Genomic DNA, 22,091 nt, shown 5'->3' with positions numbered 1-22,091 from the left:
CCAATGAGGTTCATTCTCATGCAGCATGCAGAGCCTGCGCCAGCGGAGCACTGAAGAGGGGGCATCTGAAGTAATGAAAGGGGGCGATGGCGTAATGCAAAGTACCCCCAGTACCAAACCTGTCGCAACTACAACTATGAAACTAAAAGCTACTGAGCAAATACAGATGGTAGAGCATTGAATAATATATAAAACAAAAAGGAAAATTGCCTAGGTCAACATTTTCAATGAAAAAAATATTTCATCATACCTTTAGCCTACTTTAGCAATTGTGTTTTTTTAAATATTCTATTCTATTTCATAATTAAAATCCATTTTCACATTCATCTTGACTGAGGGGGCAGGATAGTCCGGTTGAGGGGGCAACGAGGGGGCTATTAAAGGCATAGTTCATCCAAAAATTAAAATTGCTTGACGCGTGAGAACCATGTCGCCAGCACGTTTGAGTTTCCAAAAGAACCAAAAAAGGTTTGTTTTCACATCAAGCAAGTATGGTTGAACTTTCGTTTATCATATTTGAGTGCTCTGATGGTTTTTTTTTACCAAAATAACACACATTAGTATTAGTATTGTAATTTTACAGTTGTACTTTAAAATAAAATTATTAGCATTATATTATTTTCTTAAATACTTAGTTAAATGTTACAATAGTAATATTTCATATTTTGTTTAATATTTTTATTTAGTAATAATATAATAGTAATTGTTGTTATTTTATATATATATATATATATATATATATATATATATATATATATAGCAACAATTGTTATTATTATCATTATTATTATTACTAAAAAAAATAAACATGATGAAAATATGAAATATATATGAAATATATATATATATATATATATATATATATATATAAAATATGTGACCCTGGACCAGTCGTAAACCAGTCATAAGTCGCACAGGTATATTTGTAGCAATAGCCAACAATACCATGTATGGGTCAAAATGATCGATTTTTTTTTTTATGCCAAAAATCATTAGGATATTAAGTAAAGATCATGTTCCATGAAGATATTTGGTAAATTTGCTACAGTAAATATATTAAAACAATTGGATGTGGATATGCATTGCTAAGGACTTCATTTGGACAACTTTAAAGGTGATTTTCTCAATATTTTAATTTTTTTGCAACCACAGATTCCAGATTTTCAAATAGTCGTATCTCGTCCAAATATTGTCCTATCCATACATCAATGGAAAGCTTGTTTATTCAGCTTTCAGGTTATGTAAAAATCCATGTGACTGGTTTTGTGGTCCAGGGTCACATACTGTATATATAATTGTGCCGTATGTACAACAGCAAACCTGGAGCTTTGAAAAAAAAATCACATTTTAAATCGCAATTATATATTTCAACATAGTAGTGCAACCCTAATTTTATCTTAATAGTATTTCCTTTAAAAATATAGTTTATTTATATAGTTAACTTTTAGGCAATCTTTTCTATTTTGTAAATAAATTTTTTGGTTTTGATAACTTAGTTACTAATTTGTTGATTTGACCTATCTTTGTAGATGCTTGGTGTTTTATGTTGTCTGGTTGAATATTGTTAAGAATGCCCATGCAGATGTCCACTGAAACACCATTTCCCTATGCGGATAAAGACTACAACTGCTGTTTATCAGACAAGCAGTGCCAATAAAACAACCAAATGTCAGCAAGTTAATTGGCCTGGGTGATATATTGGTATAGACAGCAGCATAAAACTAACAAACAAAAATCAGAGGCACTCAGAGCGTGCGTGTGTGCGTGTTTGTGTGTGTAAACCTGTTGGTTTGGATGTCATTGGCGATACGTTTGTGGTGTATAACAACACTTCAGCCAGTCTAAATCAAGTTTGAGTAGGAGTAAAAAATTATTATGTAGAGATAGAAGTACAATGAGAGAGAGAAAGAAAACAGAGCTGCAGAGACGTGGACAAATAGAGTTGTTTTCAATTCAAGGCCCCTATACACACACATGCACAGAGGCGAGGGAATGTTAGGATGATGAAAGAGGAGGAACGGAACTTGGAAAGGAAGTGTGAACTGGAGAAAACAGTGACTTATTATTCAATCTCAGTCCCATCAGCATGCATGCATGTCACTTCTGTTACTACACAAAAACAGCTCTTTCAATAATGTCTCATATGAAAACACATTAAAGGAATAGCTTATAATAATAAGAATAAGAAAAAAAAATGTAATCACCCTTATTTGCAAATTTTCATTGTCGCAGTTGTATAAACATAACCAACTAGTCTGATCAACAGTTAACCAGTTAATCAGTCTTACTTTTAAGATTCAAATGAGATCAATCTGTATTTTTATGTAACTGAGTTATGACCAGTCTTAAAGAAAAAAATGAGAGACTAACTTGTACAACTAGTCTAAGCAGTTTATGCAACCGGCCACTGGAATTAACTGACTTTAAACATCAAAAAATCAACAAATAGGCTACACATGACGTATGTTTGCTCATTGAACTTGTAGATGTGTAATAGAAATGGTTTACAGTCTATTGTCAAATGAGGACACCGAGTCACCAAATGTTTTTCACAGACATGCACAAATCTCAGTACAGCGCTGCACATGCACACAGTCTGTCATGACATGGACACTCAGAGTGAGTGCCAAACACATCTATTTACAGTATCCTGCACAGAGTAACAGTGTGATAAAGCCAAGACAGGAGGACAGTAGTCATGACTGTAAATGAAACAAAACATGTGTGTGCATTTAAGGAGTTAATATTATATTAATGCAGACTTTATAGGCAGTACTCTGAGTTTAATTTCCATTATGTTAATTTGAAAATTATATTAATTCACAAGTTTACACGTACATGAAATCATATAAAGTAATTTATATAGTAATTTATGCGTATTTGGTGTGCTGTCCGGGGGAGGGCTCCGAGCTCGGAATTTGGCCCGAACCCAGAGTACTCCCCCTCCTTAACTGGGATAGAAACCAGCCAAGTGGTGGAGGGATGCTGTGAAACTTGTTGCGGGATAGAGGTGAGAGGCAGCTTTATATACCAGCTTCCTCTTGCACTGATTGGTTGATTACCTAAACATGCTCCTCCCAAATTTTTTTAAAATAAAACTTCATTTTCATATTTTATGTAGTGCTGGTTTGTATACCAGTTCATGTGGTATACCGGTTTCAGTTTTGTGTACGATATGTATTTTTCAAATACCACCATGCCGGTGCATAAATAACTGCTGCATCTATTCAATGGCCACAAAGACTGCTGGGGTTGGGGGTAACACATTACAAGTAACGCAAGTTACGTAATCAGATTACTTTTTTTTCAAGTAACAAGTAAATTAATGTATTACTTACAACAAAAAATGTACAACAAAATATCTGAGTTACTTTTTCAAATAAATAATGCAAGTTACTTTGTTTTCCCATTTATTGACTGGCACCTCTCCTGTCTCCATGTTGAGGGAAGAGGGAAGTAAGGTGTAGAGGCACTGTGTAAACATGATGCTTATTGTAGTTCTAGACTAAATGTGAGCATTTACTCATCTCACTTGCATAAAAACAGATTCAGTATTCCTCAAAATGAATAAAAACAGTAAAATCCATACAAAGACCCGCCCCCCCCATGGCGCTCTTACACCACACATCATGTTCTCACGCAGTGAAAAATAAATTGCGGAGCAAAGAGAACACTGACAACGCGTCGACAGACAAGACAGAACAAATTACTTTTGATATAAAGCAAAGTCTCAAATTTCAAATATTGTAATTTTTAAAGAAGTTTAAACAATAAATACCATTTTGTGGCTCTTTAATGTGTCGTGACAGATCGCTGTAGTGCCTCAGTTCAAGCCGCTCGTGAACCGATCATCTCTTCCATTTAATTTATTAGCATCAAATAAACATGAAAGAACATTAGAAGGAATGTTGTTTCAACCGCGGAAAGATGTGAGTACACACCATTTTTCAAGTTCAAGTCCACCGACATTAATCTACTAATGCCCCTGACTGCTTTGTCAGACATAACAGCGGATTCGGCGTTATGTTTGGTTAGATCGCCTGTCAATCAAATTCCCGGCGAGGGGTCAATCAAATATGTTAAATAATACAAGTATACTTTTTGTATTCAGTCTCACTTTATTAACCAATGTCTTTGCTGCTGACCTTCAAGCAAAAATGACTTTAGATAAACATCACATATGTGTTTCATTTTTTTTTCTCTTGTGTCCTATTTTTCTGCAATCCAGAATGGTTTGTTTGAGCTGCGGCCTCTACTGTACAGGCATGAATTTGTATTTCCTTCAGCCTGAGGCTTATTTATTTAACTTTTGGTGTGAAAGGGCCTAAACATTTGCCAACCTATTTTTTTTATTAAAAAGCAAATCAAGCCCAGCCCAGATGAGAAATAGTAATGCAAGAAATAGTAACGTAATGCATTACTTTCCATAAAAAGTAACTAAGCAACGCAATTAGTTAATTTTTTAAGGGGTTAACGCAATATTGTAACGCATTACTTTTAAAGCAACTGCAAACTGACAATAAATATCCCACACAACCTACTTTCTTTAATATGGCAAATAACATGTAGAGAAAACATGGACGGAATCACAGTATCCAGTCACAAATGGAACTTACTGTTTAAAATGGAATGTCACAGAATTTGGCAATTTTTTTGGGTTATGTTACGTACGACAAACACTTGTGCATCATGGATTTTATACAATGAAAAAAGTGTAACTTGTACAATGTAAATGTAATTTTTATTACAGAATATATTTTATAGTTACTATACTGTAATAAAGGCTGTGTCAATTAGCACTGCATTATTGGCTTGAAAAACACATAAACCATATATTGTGGCAGTCGTGTGTTTATTGTCTGTTCATCAGTCAAAACATTTTTTCTTTTTTTTCAGCTACAGCAATAGCTAGATGCCTTTGTCCATATAAAAAGTCATAAGTTATCACTTCTAGGAGTCAGTAAAAAAAAGCCTTCTATGAGTCTGTCTCTGCGAGAGAGCGTCTGCTGGCGTATGAATGAAACATACATTACATGAGAGTGTTTAGCGCTCCATAATGCTTACATTGCCTCATTCTGGATAAGAATAAATTGTCAGGTTATGCATAGAATATCAAAGAAGTCTCTTTGAATATAAATCTAGATTTATTCACATTGGCCCATGAAAACCCTAAAAACATTGGCCCATGAAAACACCCGAAAAAAAGTATTTACGACGATTTTTTGTTTTATTAAAATTATTCTATGCCCATGAGTATGAGAACCTTGTCAAAACCCAGACGACTAATTTAGCACTGGTTTCCTCAAGATTTTCCTAAAGTTTTTTATTATGGAGTTTTTCAATTGAATATTAGTAAAATAAGGTCTGTGGTAAACACAGCTTGACAATACTTGGACATTTTGTTCTACAATGTAAACTGCACACACTCACTACCCAAACATTCCTATCTAGTTACTTATTAGAAACAAACAAAAAGCAAAAAAAAAAAAAAACAGCTTCAAAATTTGCATTTTCAATATGGGTGTGTAATTTACATTGTGAACAAAACGTCCAAGTATCGTCAAGTTATGTTTACCACAGACCTTATTTTACCTTTTGAAGAAGCCTATTATAAAAACCCATAGGAAAATCTTGAAGGAACCACTTGTGAATTAGTCTTTCGGGTTTTGACGTCATGACTGCACCACTCTGTTATTAAAAGATTTATTTTACATGGAGCAGGTTGTGTCATGAGGGCTGATACATTGATCTCACATGACCTTAGCTCACTGTTATTTCACTCTGTCTGGGAAATAGGGCTGTAACCAACAATTATTTTGATAAATAACTCTGTTTTGATAAACAATTTAACTTTTATTTGAATGATAATCAATTATTTGGGTGATTAATGCATTCAAATAACTGAAAATGTTTGTGTAATGCTGCATCCACACTGTTAGGTGTCAGTATGTCCAAGACGACTGCCATATTGGCCATTGAGGCATAAGCAAAAATTACTGAGCGCACCTTTAATAGTCTTTATCTGTGAAAAAAAAAACTAATTCCATATAATTTTATACAGCCCTGCTGATGTGTGTATCTGTGTTTTACTTTTCAGTATGTCTCGGGACAGATATGAAGCTGGCTTTACCCTCCAGTCTTGAGAATCATTATGAGATGCTCAGGCTCCTGTACACGGGCTGTCAAGTGGTTCATGGTAACCTGGAGATCACTCATCTGCAGGGCACTCCAGACCTCTCCTTTTTGCAGGTATGGGACTGCAGTGTGTTTTTGAGTGTGTTAGGGTAGTGCTTTAGTGCTCTTTATTATACAGCAGCTAGATTTCTTTGGTGCTCAAGCATTTCCAAACTCCTGCTCATTTTCTTGCCATTGTGTAAATAATCACGTTATAATAAATAATGTGTGTGTGTCTGAGTTTGACCAGAGCATATTTCTGAAAGTCTGCAATACCCTTTTATAGAGATGCTTAAAGTTTAAATGACACAGGCATAATCATTTTTAAAAAGTTAACAGCTCAAATGGTACTGCATAACAGGAATGACCCATCTTAACATCCTATTTCAACTAAAACTTTGCCTTGAAATTAAATTTAGTTTACTAAGGTTCATGATGGAGTAGAATAGAATAGAATAGAATTGCTATTAATTTAAGCCCCTCACTAATGTTTAAAATGTCAATAAAATGATGAAAATGAAAAATGCTCATGTTTGTCTGTAGGGGATTGTGGAGGTTCAGGGGTATGTGCTGATAGCTCACGTCTCAGTGCGTTCGATTCCTCTGGACAATCTGCGGATCATACGAGGCAGTCAGCTGTATAACTCCAGTTATGCTCTCGCAGTACATAACAACATCCACCTCAGTCAGGTGGGACTCGGCTTGAGAGAACTACGCCTCAGGAGTCTTACAGGTAAGGAGTGTGGGACTTAAAAGTATTTTAAAATAGTCAAATTTATATTGGGTTATTTTAAATTTAAAGGCACAATATGTAAATTCTCGCCACTAGAGGGCGCTTATTCAAAACACAGGCGTAGCTTGATGACGCCGAGATTGAGCATGGAATCAAGGGAGATGTCGTCTTCACCTCACAGCCAGTGGAAAAGAATCCGACGGGACTCGGACAGAAATCATGTTGATGAATGGGATTATTAACTTTACTGTAGTATGAAGCAGAGTAGGGCCGAGTGACGTGAAAGCAGAATGAGGCCGCTGGAGCAAAAACTAATGAGAGACGAGCAGAACTTTTATTATGCCGCAGTCGCTGCTTCCGCTTCTTCCGGTCAAGCGCGTGTGGGGTAACGCAGCACTCTTCATCATATTAGATGCATTTGAGTGTGTTGAAAATGGTTGAAAATAATATTATAACGTTATTCTGTGCATTTGCTTGGCAGCTGTTATGAGAGACTTGTTACACACTGCAGTAAGCTAGATCGATATTAGAATATCATATTAATAAATGAATCATTCCACGAACCACGAAACAATTCTGTAAGTCATAGAAATTTCTATTGTGAATATTCATTTTTGTAGTTATGCTCAGCTCTCAAATATTTCACTAGATAATTATCTTTGTGAGTACTTGTGAATTGAGTAAATCCTGCTCACATGATAACATCAGTCTGCCTGTGTGATTCATTGGGTGGCAAATGTTACCAGCCAATAACCATTTCCTATAGAACAAAAAGTGGTCTTTCTCCAAGTGTCTTAGAAAGTTTTCTAATAACTGGATGTTTTTTTAGAGACACTAAAAAGTATAATCGTTGAAATAAATTAATTGCATTAATTAAATGATTCATCCAGTAATCACAAATGACTGGAAAGGTCATGGAAAAGTCATTGAAATTCATTAGTCAAAAAGTTTGAGAACCCTGATTTTATCATTTGTTCAAGGTTCACAGGGTCATGGAAGACTTTTAAAGACTTTTTAGGCAAAATTTAGCTGGCAAAAAGGCCCATTGTTGATAGTGTAGTGATGCATGAAGCACTGAGGTCATTTTCAAGCTAAGTAGCTTTGTGTGTCCAATTTGAACCCGATGCAAAATCGGATATTTAAAAGGCAAAAAATGGTAAATGTGATTGCACCTTTATGCTCAGGTCTAAAATATTTTATTCACTAAATGCTCTTTGTGTTTGTATTTTAAAAAAAAAAAAGCTGTACAATCATGAAAATGGAACCCTGTGAGTAAAATTATTGACTGTGTTTCACAGAAATCCTGCTTGGCGGGGTTTATATTTGGGGAAATCCTCAACTTTGCTTTCCTCGGAATATTAATTGGGAAGACACTGTTACTAAGGTTCAAAACAAACCGCTGCACCTGGAAGACATTCCAAAGAACTGTGAGTGAACTATCCCATCATACTATTCAATGCATCATATACCTGTTATTGCTTAATATTAACAATCTTTGTTCAGGTCCTCTTTGTTCTTCTGCTTGTGGGTCTGGTGGATGTTGGGGAGAAACAAATCAGGACTGCCAGATATGTGAGTGTCATTGGCATATTGGTATTTTTTCATGTTTGATCAAAAAAATAAAAAATTTTTCCCATGAATTCAGTTTATTTGAATCAAGATTTCCGGTCCATCTCATTATATATTTTCATGTCCCAGAATGCTCTAATTTATACAATATGTTATATAATCATATAATTTTGTTGTCAATATTTATTAAGGTTTTTTATGACAATTTTTTTTGGTGCATCTGGCAAAATGAACATCTGGTTTGACGCTTGTTTTAATGGTATTTAACCTAGTTTATACTAGAGAAAATTTCTGATCAGTCCAATTCTACATTCTCTATCAGAGAATAAATAGACGCAAATTAAGTATCTAATAATTTGTGTTTTGTCATGAAACGTAATGGAATTCTGAATCTTGTCCGACCCGGTATGATACACCATTTCATGTACCTCTTTCTCTGCAGTGACCTCTGTGCAGTGCTCATCTGGCTGTTTGCGCTGTAAAGGTCCAAAACCTAATGATTGCTGTCATGTGCAGTGTGCTGCTGGGTGCACGGGGCCGAAAGACTCTGACTGTCTGGTAAAAAGAACATAAATATTCCATTTATATTATTCAATCTGATTATCTAACTGACATATAATAATATCTGTTTTACCCCATTTTTGCATTTTTAGGCTTGTCGTCACTTTAATGACAGTGGGACGTGTAAAGACAACTGCCCCCCGCCCACCATCTACGACCCAATCACCTTCCAATCCAAACCCAACAAGGACAAAAAGTTCAGTTTTGGAGCCACATGCGTCAAACAGTGTCCCCGTATGTCAAACTTTTAATTAGCTAACAATATGATATCTTGCTGTATGTCCACGGGTCTTGCCTTTTCTTTCTCTATGTACATATTTATTATATATGCTGTGCTTTCTGCTTCTTTAGATAACTATTTGGCAATGGAAGTGGCATGTACAATGGTCTGTCCTAAAGCTAACAAGGAAGTCATCACTGTCGAACCAGATGGACAAGAAACACAGAAATGTGAAAAGTGTGAAGGAGAGTGTCCAAAAGGTATGTATGTCTATGTGTGTATGTTTTTGGGTGGAACATGCATGCGCTAGTACATGGCTGCTAATGATTCTAGCTAGCTACACAAACATGATTTTAAGTATCTTTGAGTTCCAAAATGTGTGAGAAAGCAATTCATAACACAAGCTGTATTCTTAAAATTGTTCCAAAATAGTGTATACAGTTTGGAATAATTAAGATCTTTTCTGTATGAATGTATTTTAAAATTATTTCTGTAATTTATTTCTGTGATGGTAATAATTGAGCACCTGTAATAATTAAGCACCAAATCAGCTAATTAGAACAATTTCTGTAGTATCATGTGACTCTCAAGATTGGATTAATGGCTGCTGAAAACTCAGCTTTTCAATCACAGTAATAAATTATATTTTAAAATATATTCAAACAGAATTATTAAAATTTTTTTAAAAAATATATAAAAATATTTAACAACATTACTGTTTTTTTACTGTATTTTTAATCAAATAAATGCAGCCTTGGTGAGTTGCAGAGAAGAAACTTTAAAAAAAAAAAAAAATCATAATTATTCTACACTTTTGACCGGTAGTCTATAAATACTATGTGTGTATCGTTTCTCCTATTCTTATAGTAGTATTGATTTCTGTATGTTCTGTCTGTTAGTGTGTTATGGACTAGGTATGGGAAACCTTCAGGGGGTGACAGTGGTGGATGCCACCAACATTGGCATGTTCATTGGCTGTGATAAGATCTACGGCAGTTTGGCTTTTCTTTCAGACTCCTTCAAAGCGTAAGCAAGGACAAATTACAATTCCATCATCATCTACTCGTCCTCTTGCTTCTGTGGAACACAAAAGGAAGATATTAAAAAGATTTTGTTACAAAAAAGAGCAGGAAAAGTATCAAAAGTAACATACTGAAATTTAAGTCATTTTTCATTGATCATTTTCCCCTCTGCTGCAGCTCTCAAACTTGGCATGTTATAGTTAATGTGTGATGAGACACTTGTTAACAATTCCATCTGATGTCATTAGCTATGTTTGCATACACTTATTTTATGCAAATTATGGGATATTGCATAAAAAAATCGATGATTTTGCCTCAAAAGATCATGTGACTGGATACTATCGTACTATTTAAAATATTGTTTTAGTCATTCTGAGATGCCTGAGCCAAAGTCTGTCATCAAAATGATTAGGTATAATTACCTCCCAGAACTGTCTCACATGATTGTGCTCCCAAACATTAGGCATTGGCCTCTGAACACAAGATAACATGACAGTGTTTGTTATTGCATTTCATCTGCATTCTCTGAGGCGTAAAGTATTTAATTATATTAGGAAGGAAAGGCTCACAGGCTTCCCTGGTTGCAGCAACTATTTATTATTTTATTACTGATACTTTGAGCCAATTTCCCAGGAAGTGAAGATTTTGTTCTTGAGCACATGGGATGGAAACGGTGCGTTTTTCGCAATATTCCATTTTTGCACAAGTTTAATTCGCAACTTTGGATGGAAACATAGCTATTAATTTTTAAACTTGACATAAAGTGACATGCTGAACTTGACATGCCAAGTTTGAATTTGTGTATGCTTTTGGCCCTTTTTAGAGTTTGACAGTCCCTAGTCTCTGTAAGCTTACATTGTATGGAAAAGAGCTGTGTGAACATTCTTCTGAAGTTCACCTTTTGTGTTTCACAGAAGAAATAAAGTCATATGGGTTTAGAATGACCTGAGGGGGAATAACTAACTGACCTTAAAACTTTTCTTCTGATCTTAATTTTTCCCAGGGTTCCCACGCACCTTGAAAGTACTTGGATTTCAGACACATGAATTCAAGGCCTGGAAAGTACTTGAAAACAAATATTGGTCCTTAAAAGTGCTTGAATTTAATTTGAAATCAATTTTGAGAAAATTATAACACGCCCCTCTTAGTCCAAGTATATTTGTTTTGGAATATTATTTTACGATCAGTGTCCGAGTGTTTTCCATTGCGGTACTTCCCAATGCTTTGTTATTAGGCGGGGTTTGGACATTTGAGCAGCTGTGACACTTGCTGTGTCCGAAATGAACATTCTTATAGGGGTGTGCGATTTTGATCGTGGACTATTAAAAGGTCTCCACGATATGCTTTTGAAGAAATATCGTTGTATCGTGCTATAGTGCTTTCTGTCAGTTGCAGTCCTGGCGCCTCCGTCTCAGTACTGTGTAGTACAAAGCAACATACATTCACATCACATGTTAAACAGCGGTAGAGTTATACTCACGGAACACTGCAGTTATTCACAATCACAAAAGTGTATTATTTGCATGCGTTTTAAAGCCTTGCCGGTTAAACATTTTATCTGCGTGCTGGTTTGACAGTGACACGTGCTTTTCGGAGCGGATACACCCGAAGCGCGCACACTCTAAAAGCCTGTCAAACACTGCATTTGCTGGACAAAGTTATCATTTGCATTTTATTCTTCTAATACTGTCAAATACACACAAGGTTTACACCATTGGTTAAGTGTAAAGTGAAAGTTAAACAGTTGAGAGAAAATCGAATGCGTGTCAATATATTAGATGCGCGCATGAGCCTTAAAGGGACAGACAACACATGCTGTGACTTGTCCTTAAAGGGATAGTTCAACCAAAAAATATGTATTTCTTTATTTACTCACTCTAAAGTTGTTGCAAACCTGTATTAATTTCTGTCTTGTGCTGAACACAAAAGAACATATTTTGAAGAACGTGGGTAACCAAACATTTGCTAGTACCCATTGACATCCATAGTATTTTCTTTCCTACTATGGAACTCACTGGGGACCAGCAACTGTTTGGTTACCCACATTCTTCAAAAAAATGTATGTTCAACAGAAGAAATTTATTCGGGTTTAAAACAACTCCTACGGTGAGTAAATAATGACAGAATTTCCTTTTTTTTTTTTTCTCAATTTCTTTAATACAGTAGCTTTAACAAGAAACTCATAAATTAGTATTTTTATCTTCATCCACTTTGTCTGAAAGTCTGTCATTCTTTTTTCTTTTATATTTTGTTACCTCGTATGGCTACTTTTTAATATATAGGGAAATTAGTTTGACAATACTGCTCAGTTACTGGCAAAATAGTAAAACCAACATGAAAAAGATTTGTGATCAAATCATGAATTGTGATATTTTTGCCATATCGCCCACCCCTACTAGTTAGTTTTCCCCCAAGGGGGCGTTTTTCCCCAATCTACCCTAAATTCACAATTGTGAGTTAAAAAAGTCAGAATTGCGTGATTATAAAGCCACAATTGTCTTATAAAGTCACAATTGTGATATATAAATTTCAATTCTCAGAATTGCAAGCTTATATCTATAATATATTGTATATATTCTTACTTTATAAGCCACAATTACGATCCATATAATCCTTTTTTTTCACTCAATTGCAAAATGTATTTTTACAATATTCTTTCTATATTATAATGTTTTTACTCAAGTAATGATTCATAAAAAATGAAAAACAAAACTGGTGTGGAATAATTGTTAACATTAGGGATAAGAAAGCTGCAAACGGTTTTAATATATTTCCAAAATTAATGTACAAATAATTCTGTACCTCTTCCTGGTTAAAATCAATGCAAATGCAATGGGAGGATTAAAATGTTAAGTACTGTTAGAGGTCTTTCATGATTCTCCATATGCTGAGATGTGAATTTGATAGGTGCTTGATATAAAATAAACGGTGCTTTAAAAAGTCCTTCAAAGTCCTTGAATCTGGTGTTCATGAAAGAATGGGAACCCTGTTTTCCATATATGACTGGTATTGTTATACGTATTGTTAGACTTTTAATGTTAAAATATATTGTGTTATCAATACAGAAATGCAGTTTCCAATTCAACTGGACTGCAGTTAAGTGACCTGGAGAAGCTGAAGTCAATACAAGAAATCACAGGTGAAGTTCAACTGTACTCATATCACAAAGATTATAAAGAAAATAAAGTCTGTAGATCCAAGATCTGTACTTTGAGAACTAAAATCTACATAAAAACGCTACTAGCTGTACCATTGTATTATTAGATGAAATTTGCATTTGCCATAACATTACATTTGTATTTTAGGATATCTGTACATAGATGCATGGCCAGATTATTTGGGTGATCTGAGTGTTTTTGAGAACTTGAAGGTTATCAGAGGAAGAATGCTTTACAAGTACGTATATCTGTCTTTGCATTTTACTTGAAACGTAGCTCTTTTGTATTTTTCTTTTTTTTTCACCCTTTTCCTGTTTCCTAATTCAGTCTTTAAACACAGTATTTGCTAGACTGTTTACCCACTGTCTTGTTTGTCTGACGTCTAGTTAGACTTATCAAACCTGCAGTTTCTTATTAGTTGTAAAGGTTAATAATTATCCTACACCTGCTGCATGATGTATCCCTCTTCTTTCCTTTAAACCCTTCGAGCCAGTTTTAACTAGACAGACTGTGAGAAAGGAGTGCACCTAGTTAATCTATGAAACTGTAGGTAATTTTTCACACTTTAGAAGTCAAAATAAAGATTGACGCACACAAATGGGGCTATGATAGATTATATCTTTAACTCTGAAAGCCACCAAGAACAATTCAGCATCATAGCAAGGACCTTTGCACATGCACACTGGTAATTTTTTCTGCATAAATGTATAACTCTAGTATCTTATTACCTTATTATGTAGTTAATGTATTTGAATCATCTCTCTCGGTTTATCTCTCTGCAGGGGTGTTTTGTCTTTGGGAGTTCAGTCTTTACAGATCGAGTCTCTCGGGTTGCGTTCCTTGCGCAGTGTCAGTGGAGGTTTAGTACTGATTCATAATAACTCCAGACTGTGCTACATCTCCTCTCTGCCCTGGACCTCTCTGCTCCACCCCGCACAGGGACCCAACCTCATTAGAAGCAACAACCAAGACCAGGAAACATGTGGTAAAAGACCATTATGTTTAGCCCTGTTCAGATGGTAATTGTTTCTCATGGGGATGTATGGTCATTTCAACATTTAAAAGGGGGAATCTGTGATTTTACTGCTGTCCGAATCTAGAATGTCAAAGTTTTTTGTCTTTTTTTACAAACACTAAGTTTGTGTGGTAATTAATTTGCTGTTCAAATCCAAATCTCTGTTTACAAGAAGGGATCAATCCAAAAGTTTTCTGTAAATCCTTTTTGACCACTGCCAATCATCGTACGGTTAATGTTGCACTTTGTGGTAATGTGCACTTTTATTAGTGAAATGCTCACTTTAGACATTTTACGAACTACAAGTAACTTTGCAACTATCTCCACTTATTCTACTAACCCGAACCCTAACACCAAACCCTAATTTAACAGCCAACTAACAGTCTACTAATACTCTTATGAGAGTTAGTTGACATGTAGTTACTTATAGTTGGTAGAATGTCTAAAGTGGACCATCAAAATAAAGTGTAATCCTGGTGGAAAAATCCAGTCACAATTGTCTGTTAAACTAGAAACTATATTTGGATTTATTTTCTTTTATTAAAAAATGTGTTTGTTCATACTTTTTATTTTCCCATAATGAATATTACATGCTTGATTATGGAATCAAACAGGACATTCTTCTCTCTTGTGTAGTTTCAGAGGGAAGAATCTGTGACCCCCTGTGTGCGGATGCAGGCTGCTGGGGGCCGGGACCCAGTCAGTGTGTGTCGTGTGTGAATTACAAACGTGGGACGGAGTGTGTGGAGCAGTGTAATGTCCTACAGGGGTAAGTACAGTATGAATAAGCAGACTTTTCAATTGTTGTTGTGCTTTGTTGTGTTTACCTACATAAATGCACATAGGGTTCATATAGATTATTGAATGTTGAATTTTGTGCACAGGGATTTTCCATTGTTTCATATACTTTGTATATGTCAATAACTGTTAATGTAATACAATAAAGAATGCAGATTTATATGCTGTTGTTATAGAAGTTGTTTTTAAGTTGTCTCTTACTGTCTATCTCTACATCAAATGCATTTCCACAGGTCAGTCCGGGAGTTTGTGGATGGATTTAACTGTGTTCCTTGCCATCCAGAGTGTCGACCAGTCAACGGTTCTGCCTCCTGTACAGGCCCAGTAAGATGCAAATGCAAAATGCAATAACAAATATATATATATATATATATATATATATATATATATATTTGTTATATAAAAAACATATACAATATACATATACAAAAATGCAATAACATATACAAAAATGCAATAATATATATATATTTATATTTTATATATATATATATATAAAATATTTGAAGTTTTTCTTTTAAATATCATCACCAAAAATACAAATTAATTCATTATTTACTCTCCATTCCAAACCTGTACGACTTTCTTTCTGTGGAACACAAAAGGAGAAGTTTAGCAGAATGGTGTTCACGTTACTCTTTTCCATACAGTGACAGTAAACATAACAAAAATGTACCATAAAAGCACAAAAAGTCAAAGTCAACTTTATTGTAATTTTTAGTATATCACATGGTACTGGATAAAGGATAAACACAGTTCCTGTCATGTTATGGGTCCGAAGATGAAGAAGGTTGACGAAAAAGGTCAAAACAATAGTTTAGTTTATTTAAACAAAGATAACTAACGGTAACACTTTATTTTCAAGGTGACATAGTTACACGTTACTACATGAACTTACTATAGTAAAACAGTAAAATATGCATAATTACAAGTAACTAACCCTAAACCAAACCCTAACCGTAACTCTATAATAAGTACATGTAGTTAATTAATATTACTCAGTGCTTATTTGAGTAAGTACAATGTAACTAAGTCACCTTAACATAAAGTGTAACCTGACCAGATAACTAAAGTAGGCAAAACAGGAAATGAATCACAATAAAAATTAAACCAAAACTGAGCATAACTGTTACAGTTCCTCAGTTCCAAGAAGTAAAACAACAACAAAAAAAACATTTCTTTTTGTGTACCATGGAAGAAAGCAAGTAATACAGGTTTAGAACAGTGTTGGTGAGAAATGATGACTGAATCTTTATTTTTTAATTTACATTTTTTTACATTAAAGAAGCCATATAACGCCCTTCTACAAAGTATTGATTTGATTTTTGGTGTCTATTAGAATAGGTTTTCATAGTTTAATGTACAAAAACACATTTTTCACATATTTTACATAATTGCAGCACCCCTCTTCCTAGTCTGTCAGTAACGCTCTGTTTAGTCCCTGTCTCTATGAAGCCCCTCCTTCCGGAAAGCGTAATGCACTCTGATTGGTTGGGTGGACCAGTGTGTTGTGATTGGTCAACTGGTTCTAGCATGTTTTGAAATGTCACGCCCCTTACCATAATTTTTTTTTTGTTTGTTTGTTTTTTATGGTTATACCTTGGGCAGGAATTATTTAAATGAGGAATATTGTGGCATGTACATTCCTGGAAGAAAACTCAAGACCACAATCGAGGCGTTTCAGGGAGTTCAGAAACAGTGCTTTACTAATATAGAGAATAATTCCTATTGGACTGGACTTTGTGCTTTGCAACTTTGCTGACTTTTTCCAATGTCAAACAGCAATATTACACACTAAAGAAAGTTGAAAATGTAAAAAAGCACAATAGGTTCACTTTAAGGTTTTAATTATGTTTTGTGTGCAGGGTCCAGATCAGTGTAAGGAGTGTATGCACTTTCAAGATGGAGATGTGTGTGTCGAGCGCTGTCCCAGTGGGGTGAAAGAGGACCAGCACACAGTGTGGAAGTACTTCAATGCTACAGGACACTGTCTGCCCTGCGAGACCAACTGCACCGTCTCGTAAGTCCTTCACTGAGTTCATGGATTGTTATCCCACTTTTTTTTATATATCAGGCCATTAACAACAATTTAGGATTTGGAATTAATTTTTTATTTTGTATTTACTGACAGGTGTCCATTGGATGATAGGGGGTGCCCCATCCAACAGAAAACTGGGTAAGACGTTATCAAATGTGTATGTATGCAGAATACTCATATTCGTTAGTAGTGTTTCCTAAAGCAAGCATCACTTATACTGCACATACTTGGGGTTAGGGGTTTGAAAAAACTCTAATCTCAAGTTTTAAACTGCGTAAACTCCATAGCTTGTCGTGACTTTTTAAGGAGAGATGGACTGTTACTTTTCTAAGTGATTGAAATTTTGGTATTTGTCTGGTGGACATTAAAACAAGGCAGAAAAAAATGTATTTACTTCAAAAGACGGACCTGAGTAATATCTAGCGACCTGAATATCATAGGTCCTGTTTACACATGGTATTAGGGTTTCATGAAGCGTGGGGTGGGCTCTTTAGACTTGGCAAACACCACACAAATTTAGAAAATGTAAAAGTCTAGTTTGTAATCATAGCTATACAGTACAGCTTTAACCATAGACTGCACAGTCTTGCTTAAATCTAATTGTTACGAAATCCCTGCAGGCCTGGGACAACAGTCGCAATCACAATTGGTGGAGTGTTTCTCTTTATCATTTTGCTGGCACTGCTGGTGTTGTACCTGCGACGACAGAAACGGCAGAAAAAGAAAGAAAACCTGAGGAGAATTCTTCAGGAGCATGAGGTCAGATCTCTGCAGTGACATCTGCATGTCGAATCTGTTTTCGATCTTCATTTGAAAACACACTAAAATTTTCATAACTCAAACTCCAAAAAGAGCATTTATTGAAGCTAAGATGCAAAAATCTCATTTTGAACTTGTGCAGCTTTCTTATATCAGCTGGAATAATGCATTAATTTTTGTCTGCTACCATTTACATCCAAAAGGCCTATTCTTTGTTTAAAATCAGCTGATTTTGAAATTAACGTTAGCATTTTGGAAGCTATCAGCTCAATCCTCTAATGAGCATAAAAATACATAGCGCATGGCAATACATGGTAGGATAGTGCATTTTATTGATTTTTTTGGTACTGTATCAGTTTTAAGGTTGTTGTTTTTTTTTTTATAATTTACATTTTACAAAATATTTACATAAAGTACACCCTGAGATTTTAAGTTAATATTTCAATAATTTAACGTCACATGACATGCAAATAAATAGATAAAATATTTAATTTGTTTTTAAGTGTTTTATTTTGACTTCATAGCTGGATTTTAAAGTAAACGTAAGTTGTGATAGTGTCTCATTCCACATCACTTTCACACTGGTGTTTTGGAACAGATTTTGCATCTGCAGAGTGAATGAATCCATAAAAGTCTATGTAGGCATCAAACTAGGTTGTGGAACAGAGTCTATTGTTCCAAAACATACAATAAACAAGAACTAATTATAATTGTTAAATGTAAGAAAATCTGTTAGACTTTGTGCTGTTCCTGGCCCCTTTAATTGTAGCGAATATCGGTTGGTCATGCTAATTAATTTCTTCTGTTTACTCAGTCTGTTTGATTTGACTACTTCACGTTTAGTTCTGTAGTCTTATGGCATCTCAATTTTCCCTGAAGCTGGTGGAGCCACTGACCCCAAGCGGAGCGATGCCGAACCAGGCTCAGATGCGTATTCTCAAGGAGACAGAGCTGAAGAAACTCAGAGTGCTGGGCTCTGGAGCCTTCGGCACAGTCTATAAGGTCAGGCACTGCACACAGTAAGAAATAGAGATATCTGATACCTCATCATCTCAATGTTAGTTTTTTAGCTGGCACATGTAACCTTGGAAATGTGACTAGCATTCTGCCATCTTTGCTCACAAGCACATTTTTTTTATCCAGTCACCTGAGCAAAATATGCAATGTGACTAATGCCCCTGGAGCTTCTGTAAAATGGCTTCATGACAACGCAGACTGGCTGATGGCACCACAAAAACTCAAACATTTCACTAGTGAATATAAAGGAAGCATACAGAGAAAATATTAATGTTTATTTCATGTTTTCCCCTCTAAAAAAAATCAGGCACTGGCAAAATAATGCATTCTTGACAGTTTTTAATTTACATCAGTGTAGATGCTGCAATGGTGAAGTTATGGCCCCTACGAGTAGTGTACTGAGATATTAAACACCGTTTTGAACAATTAACCTCAAATTTTATTTTTTTATCGTAAACTTTTTTTGTCAGCTGAACCCCTTAGATGTAAAATATTTATTTGAAGTAACCCCTGGGTTTTGAAGTTAATATTTCACATGGCATGCAAGTAAAAATAAAATATTGAATCTTTTTTTAAGTGTTTTATTTTGACTTTGTACTTGGACTTTAAAGTGGACTTAAACCTCCTTTTAGTTGTGATAGTGTCTCAGTAATAATAATAATAATAATAATAACTATTATTAAAGTGAAGATCTTAATAAAAATGAAGACAAATATATTACTGTTATGAATTACAAGTGTACTTTAAAATAAATAGCTGCCTTTTATTTGATAATCGCACTAAGCTATATCACGATTATTGCGCAGCCCCATTTATTTATTTACATTTTGCATTTGATATAATTAATTATTAGCCTTTCATCAACTCGGGAACCCCTCTGCAGTTCCCTTTGAGAACTCTGTTTGGGAAACCCTGTTCTACATCATTGTTCTTAATGTAGTTTAACTCATGCAGAGTTTTTTCTCATCTCACCAGGGTATTTGGGCTCCTGATGGGGAGAACGTCAAGATCCCAGTGGCCATCAAAGTTTTGCGTGAGAACACCTCACCTAAAGCCAACAAAGAAATCTTGGATGTGAGTGTGTTCCTTACATTCCTTTATTTTACTGTGATATTAATTTCCTGTTATAAACATTAAGAAGATTCTTCTTCCTAATGATCATATGTGTTTGTTTTGTGTGTGGATATGTGTGACTTTAAAGTGTTTTGATTATGTGTGCTTCTATCCACAGGAGGCATATGTGATGGCAGGTGTTGCGAGCCCATATGTGTGCCGCTTGCTAGGCATCTGTCTAACATCAACGGTTCAGCTGGTTACTCAGCTCATGCCATACGGATGCTTATTGGACTATGTCAGAGAGAACAAGGACCGCATCGGCTCTCAGTACCTCCTCAACTGGTGTGTACAGATTGCAAAGGTAAGACATCTACAGAATGTGACATGCACTGATGGTGGAAGACTTTGTGGTATGTTGTTGCCAACTTGCCAGTATATAACTCTCATTTTAGTGTTTTTCATTATTACATCTCATTTTAGTGTTTTTCACAGGATTTTGTGAGACTATGGGGGTGAACCTTGGTCCGTTGTAGAGAACATGCCCCCTGGGGCATGAAAAGTTTTACATTTTAAAGTTAATTACATTAGTTTGGTGCACTTTGAGAGCAAAATTAGGAGCTCCAACCCCTTTTCAGAGGACTCAAACCTCTTTTTAGTTTAGTATCTTTATAAGTCTCATAGGGCCCTATCATATACCTGGTGCCATGTGGCGCCAGGTGCGACGCAAGTGTTTTCTTGCTAGTTTCAGCCCGACGCAGTTATCATTTTCATTTGTTTAAATAGCAAATGCATTTGCGCCCATTTGTGTGCCCATGGGCATGCTGGTCTGAAAGCAAGGTGTGTTCAGGTGCATTGTTGGCGCGTTGCTATTTTGAGGCAACTGAAATAGACTGTGCCATTAACTGAAACCTGGTCTAAAGTCAATGGCACAATATTTTTTTTTGATATTTAAAGAGCGCGTTAGTAATATGCGCCTATAGGCAGGTGCACAACATGCTTATTACACACACAGTGACGCGCAGCAGCACATAAACATGCCAAATATTAAAAATAAAAGGAAGACAATGTAAAAGATTATTATTGTGTGCATAAAGATAAAAAATGCTTTGGTTGAATCCGGCTTGTCCCGTAGATGGTCTGCTTGCACGCTTTAACCTGTGCACGAGCAGATCTGTTTCCTCGCTAGAGAAGCGTTCAGTTTTTCCGCCATGTAAATAGCGAATCCGCTATGGCGCGAGCGCAACTGGCTTTTAAAGGGAATGAGAGATGAGACTCTGATCAGTTTATTGCACGTTATGGCCAAAACACACCCATTACTCATTAAGAGAATAGGGACAACCCTTTTAGACCATGTGCCGGGTGTGCCGACCATTTTATCCCGTCGTTAAAAAAGCAAAAGTGGATTTGGACATGCCCCAAGTGCACTTGCGCCGTGCGCTTTAGAGCATGTGCTTAGATTGTTAAAATAGGGCCCATAGTGTCTCAGTCCACATTACACTGGTGGTTTTAGGAATCCAAACAATTTGCATATAATAGTAATAATAATAATAATAAAAATAATATCACTACAGTAATATATTACTATTGTAATAAATGTAAATGAAAATGTAATATTTAATTAGTATTTTTTTTTACTTTACAGTGGTAAAATTACAATACTTTTGTCTTAATTTCTTCACACAGTTTTTATTTCAGCAGAAAACTGTAGATTCTGTGAAAACAGGTTTACAAAGGTGTCTCGTTAGAAATCTATGGAAATGCTATCATCATCTGTCCACAAAAATGTTGGAAATTATGCAAATGTAAAAATAAAGCATAACTGGTGCACGTTTAATGCATGTTAAACACACACATGCAGATATTGAGTTTTATTACTTTGAAACGAAATTCCGAAAACACCGGATCCGGATCATGGGCTGCTCATTTGAACACAATGCTGTTATTCACTCTGAAACAAGCAATGCAACCGAC

General features: G+C 35.4%; 1 protein-coding gene across 1 annotated transcript in view; it reads left to right on the top strand.

The window, feature by feature from the left end:
* erbb2 (erb-b2 receptor tyrosine kinase 2) overlaps positions 1–22,091 on the top strand; it is a 41,761-nt gene that overhangs the window by 7,024 nt on the left and 12,646 nt on the right. The window contains exons 2-20 of the mRNA XM_051914539.1: positions 6,098–6,249; positions 6,718–6,907; positions 8,206–8,334; positions 8,411–8,479; positions 8,919–9,034; positions 9,130–9,271; positions 9,389–9,517; positions 10,157–10,283; positions 13,345–13,418; positions 13,585–13,675; positions 14,220–14,422; positions 15,089–15,221; positions 15,484–15,574; positions 17,116–17,270; positions 17,382–17,426; positions 17,909–18,047; positions 18,927–19,049; positions 20,040–20,138; positions 20,296–20,481. Coding sequence (XP_051770499.1) covers positions 6,098–6,249; positions 6,718–6,907; positions 8,206–8,334; positions 8,411–8,479; positions 8,919–9,034; positions 9,130–9,271; positions 9,389–9,517; positions 10,157–10,283; positions 13,345–13,418; positions 13,585–13,675; positions 14,220–14,422; positions 15,089–15,221; positions 15,484–15,574; positions 17,116–17,270; positions 17,382–17,426; positions 17,909–18,047; positions 18,927–19,049; positions 20,040–20,138; positions 20,296–20,481 — 2,393 coding nt within the window. The remainder of the gene's footprint in view (positions 1–6,097; positions 6,250–6,717; positions 6,908–8,205; positions 8,335–8,410; positions 8,480–8,918; positions 9,035–9,129; positions 9,272–9,388; positions 9,518–10,156; positions 10,284–13,344; positions 13,419–13,584; positions 13,676–14,219; positions 14,423–15,088; positions 15,222–15,483; positions 15,575–17,115; positions 17,271–17,381; positions 17,427–17,908; positions 18,048–18,926; positions 19,050–20,039; positions 20,139–20,295; positions 20,482–22,091) is intronic.

Source organism: Ctenopharyngodon idella, chromosome 12, assembly GCF_019924925.1.
Source record: "Ctenopharyngodon idella isolate HZGC_01 chromosome 12, HZGC01, whole genome shotgun sequence".
Classification (NCBI taxonomy): Eukaryota; Metazoa; Chordata; class Actinopteri; order Cypriniformes; family Xenocyprididae; genus Ctenopharyngodon; species Ctenopharyngodon idella.
This window is presented reverse-complemented; position numbering and strand designations above follow the sequence as displayed.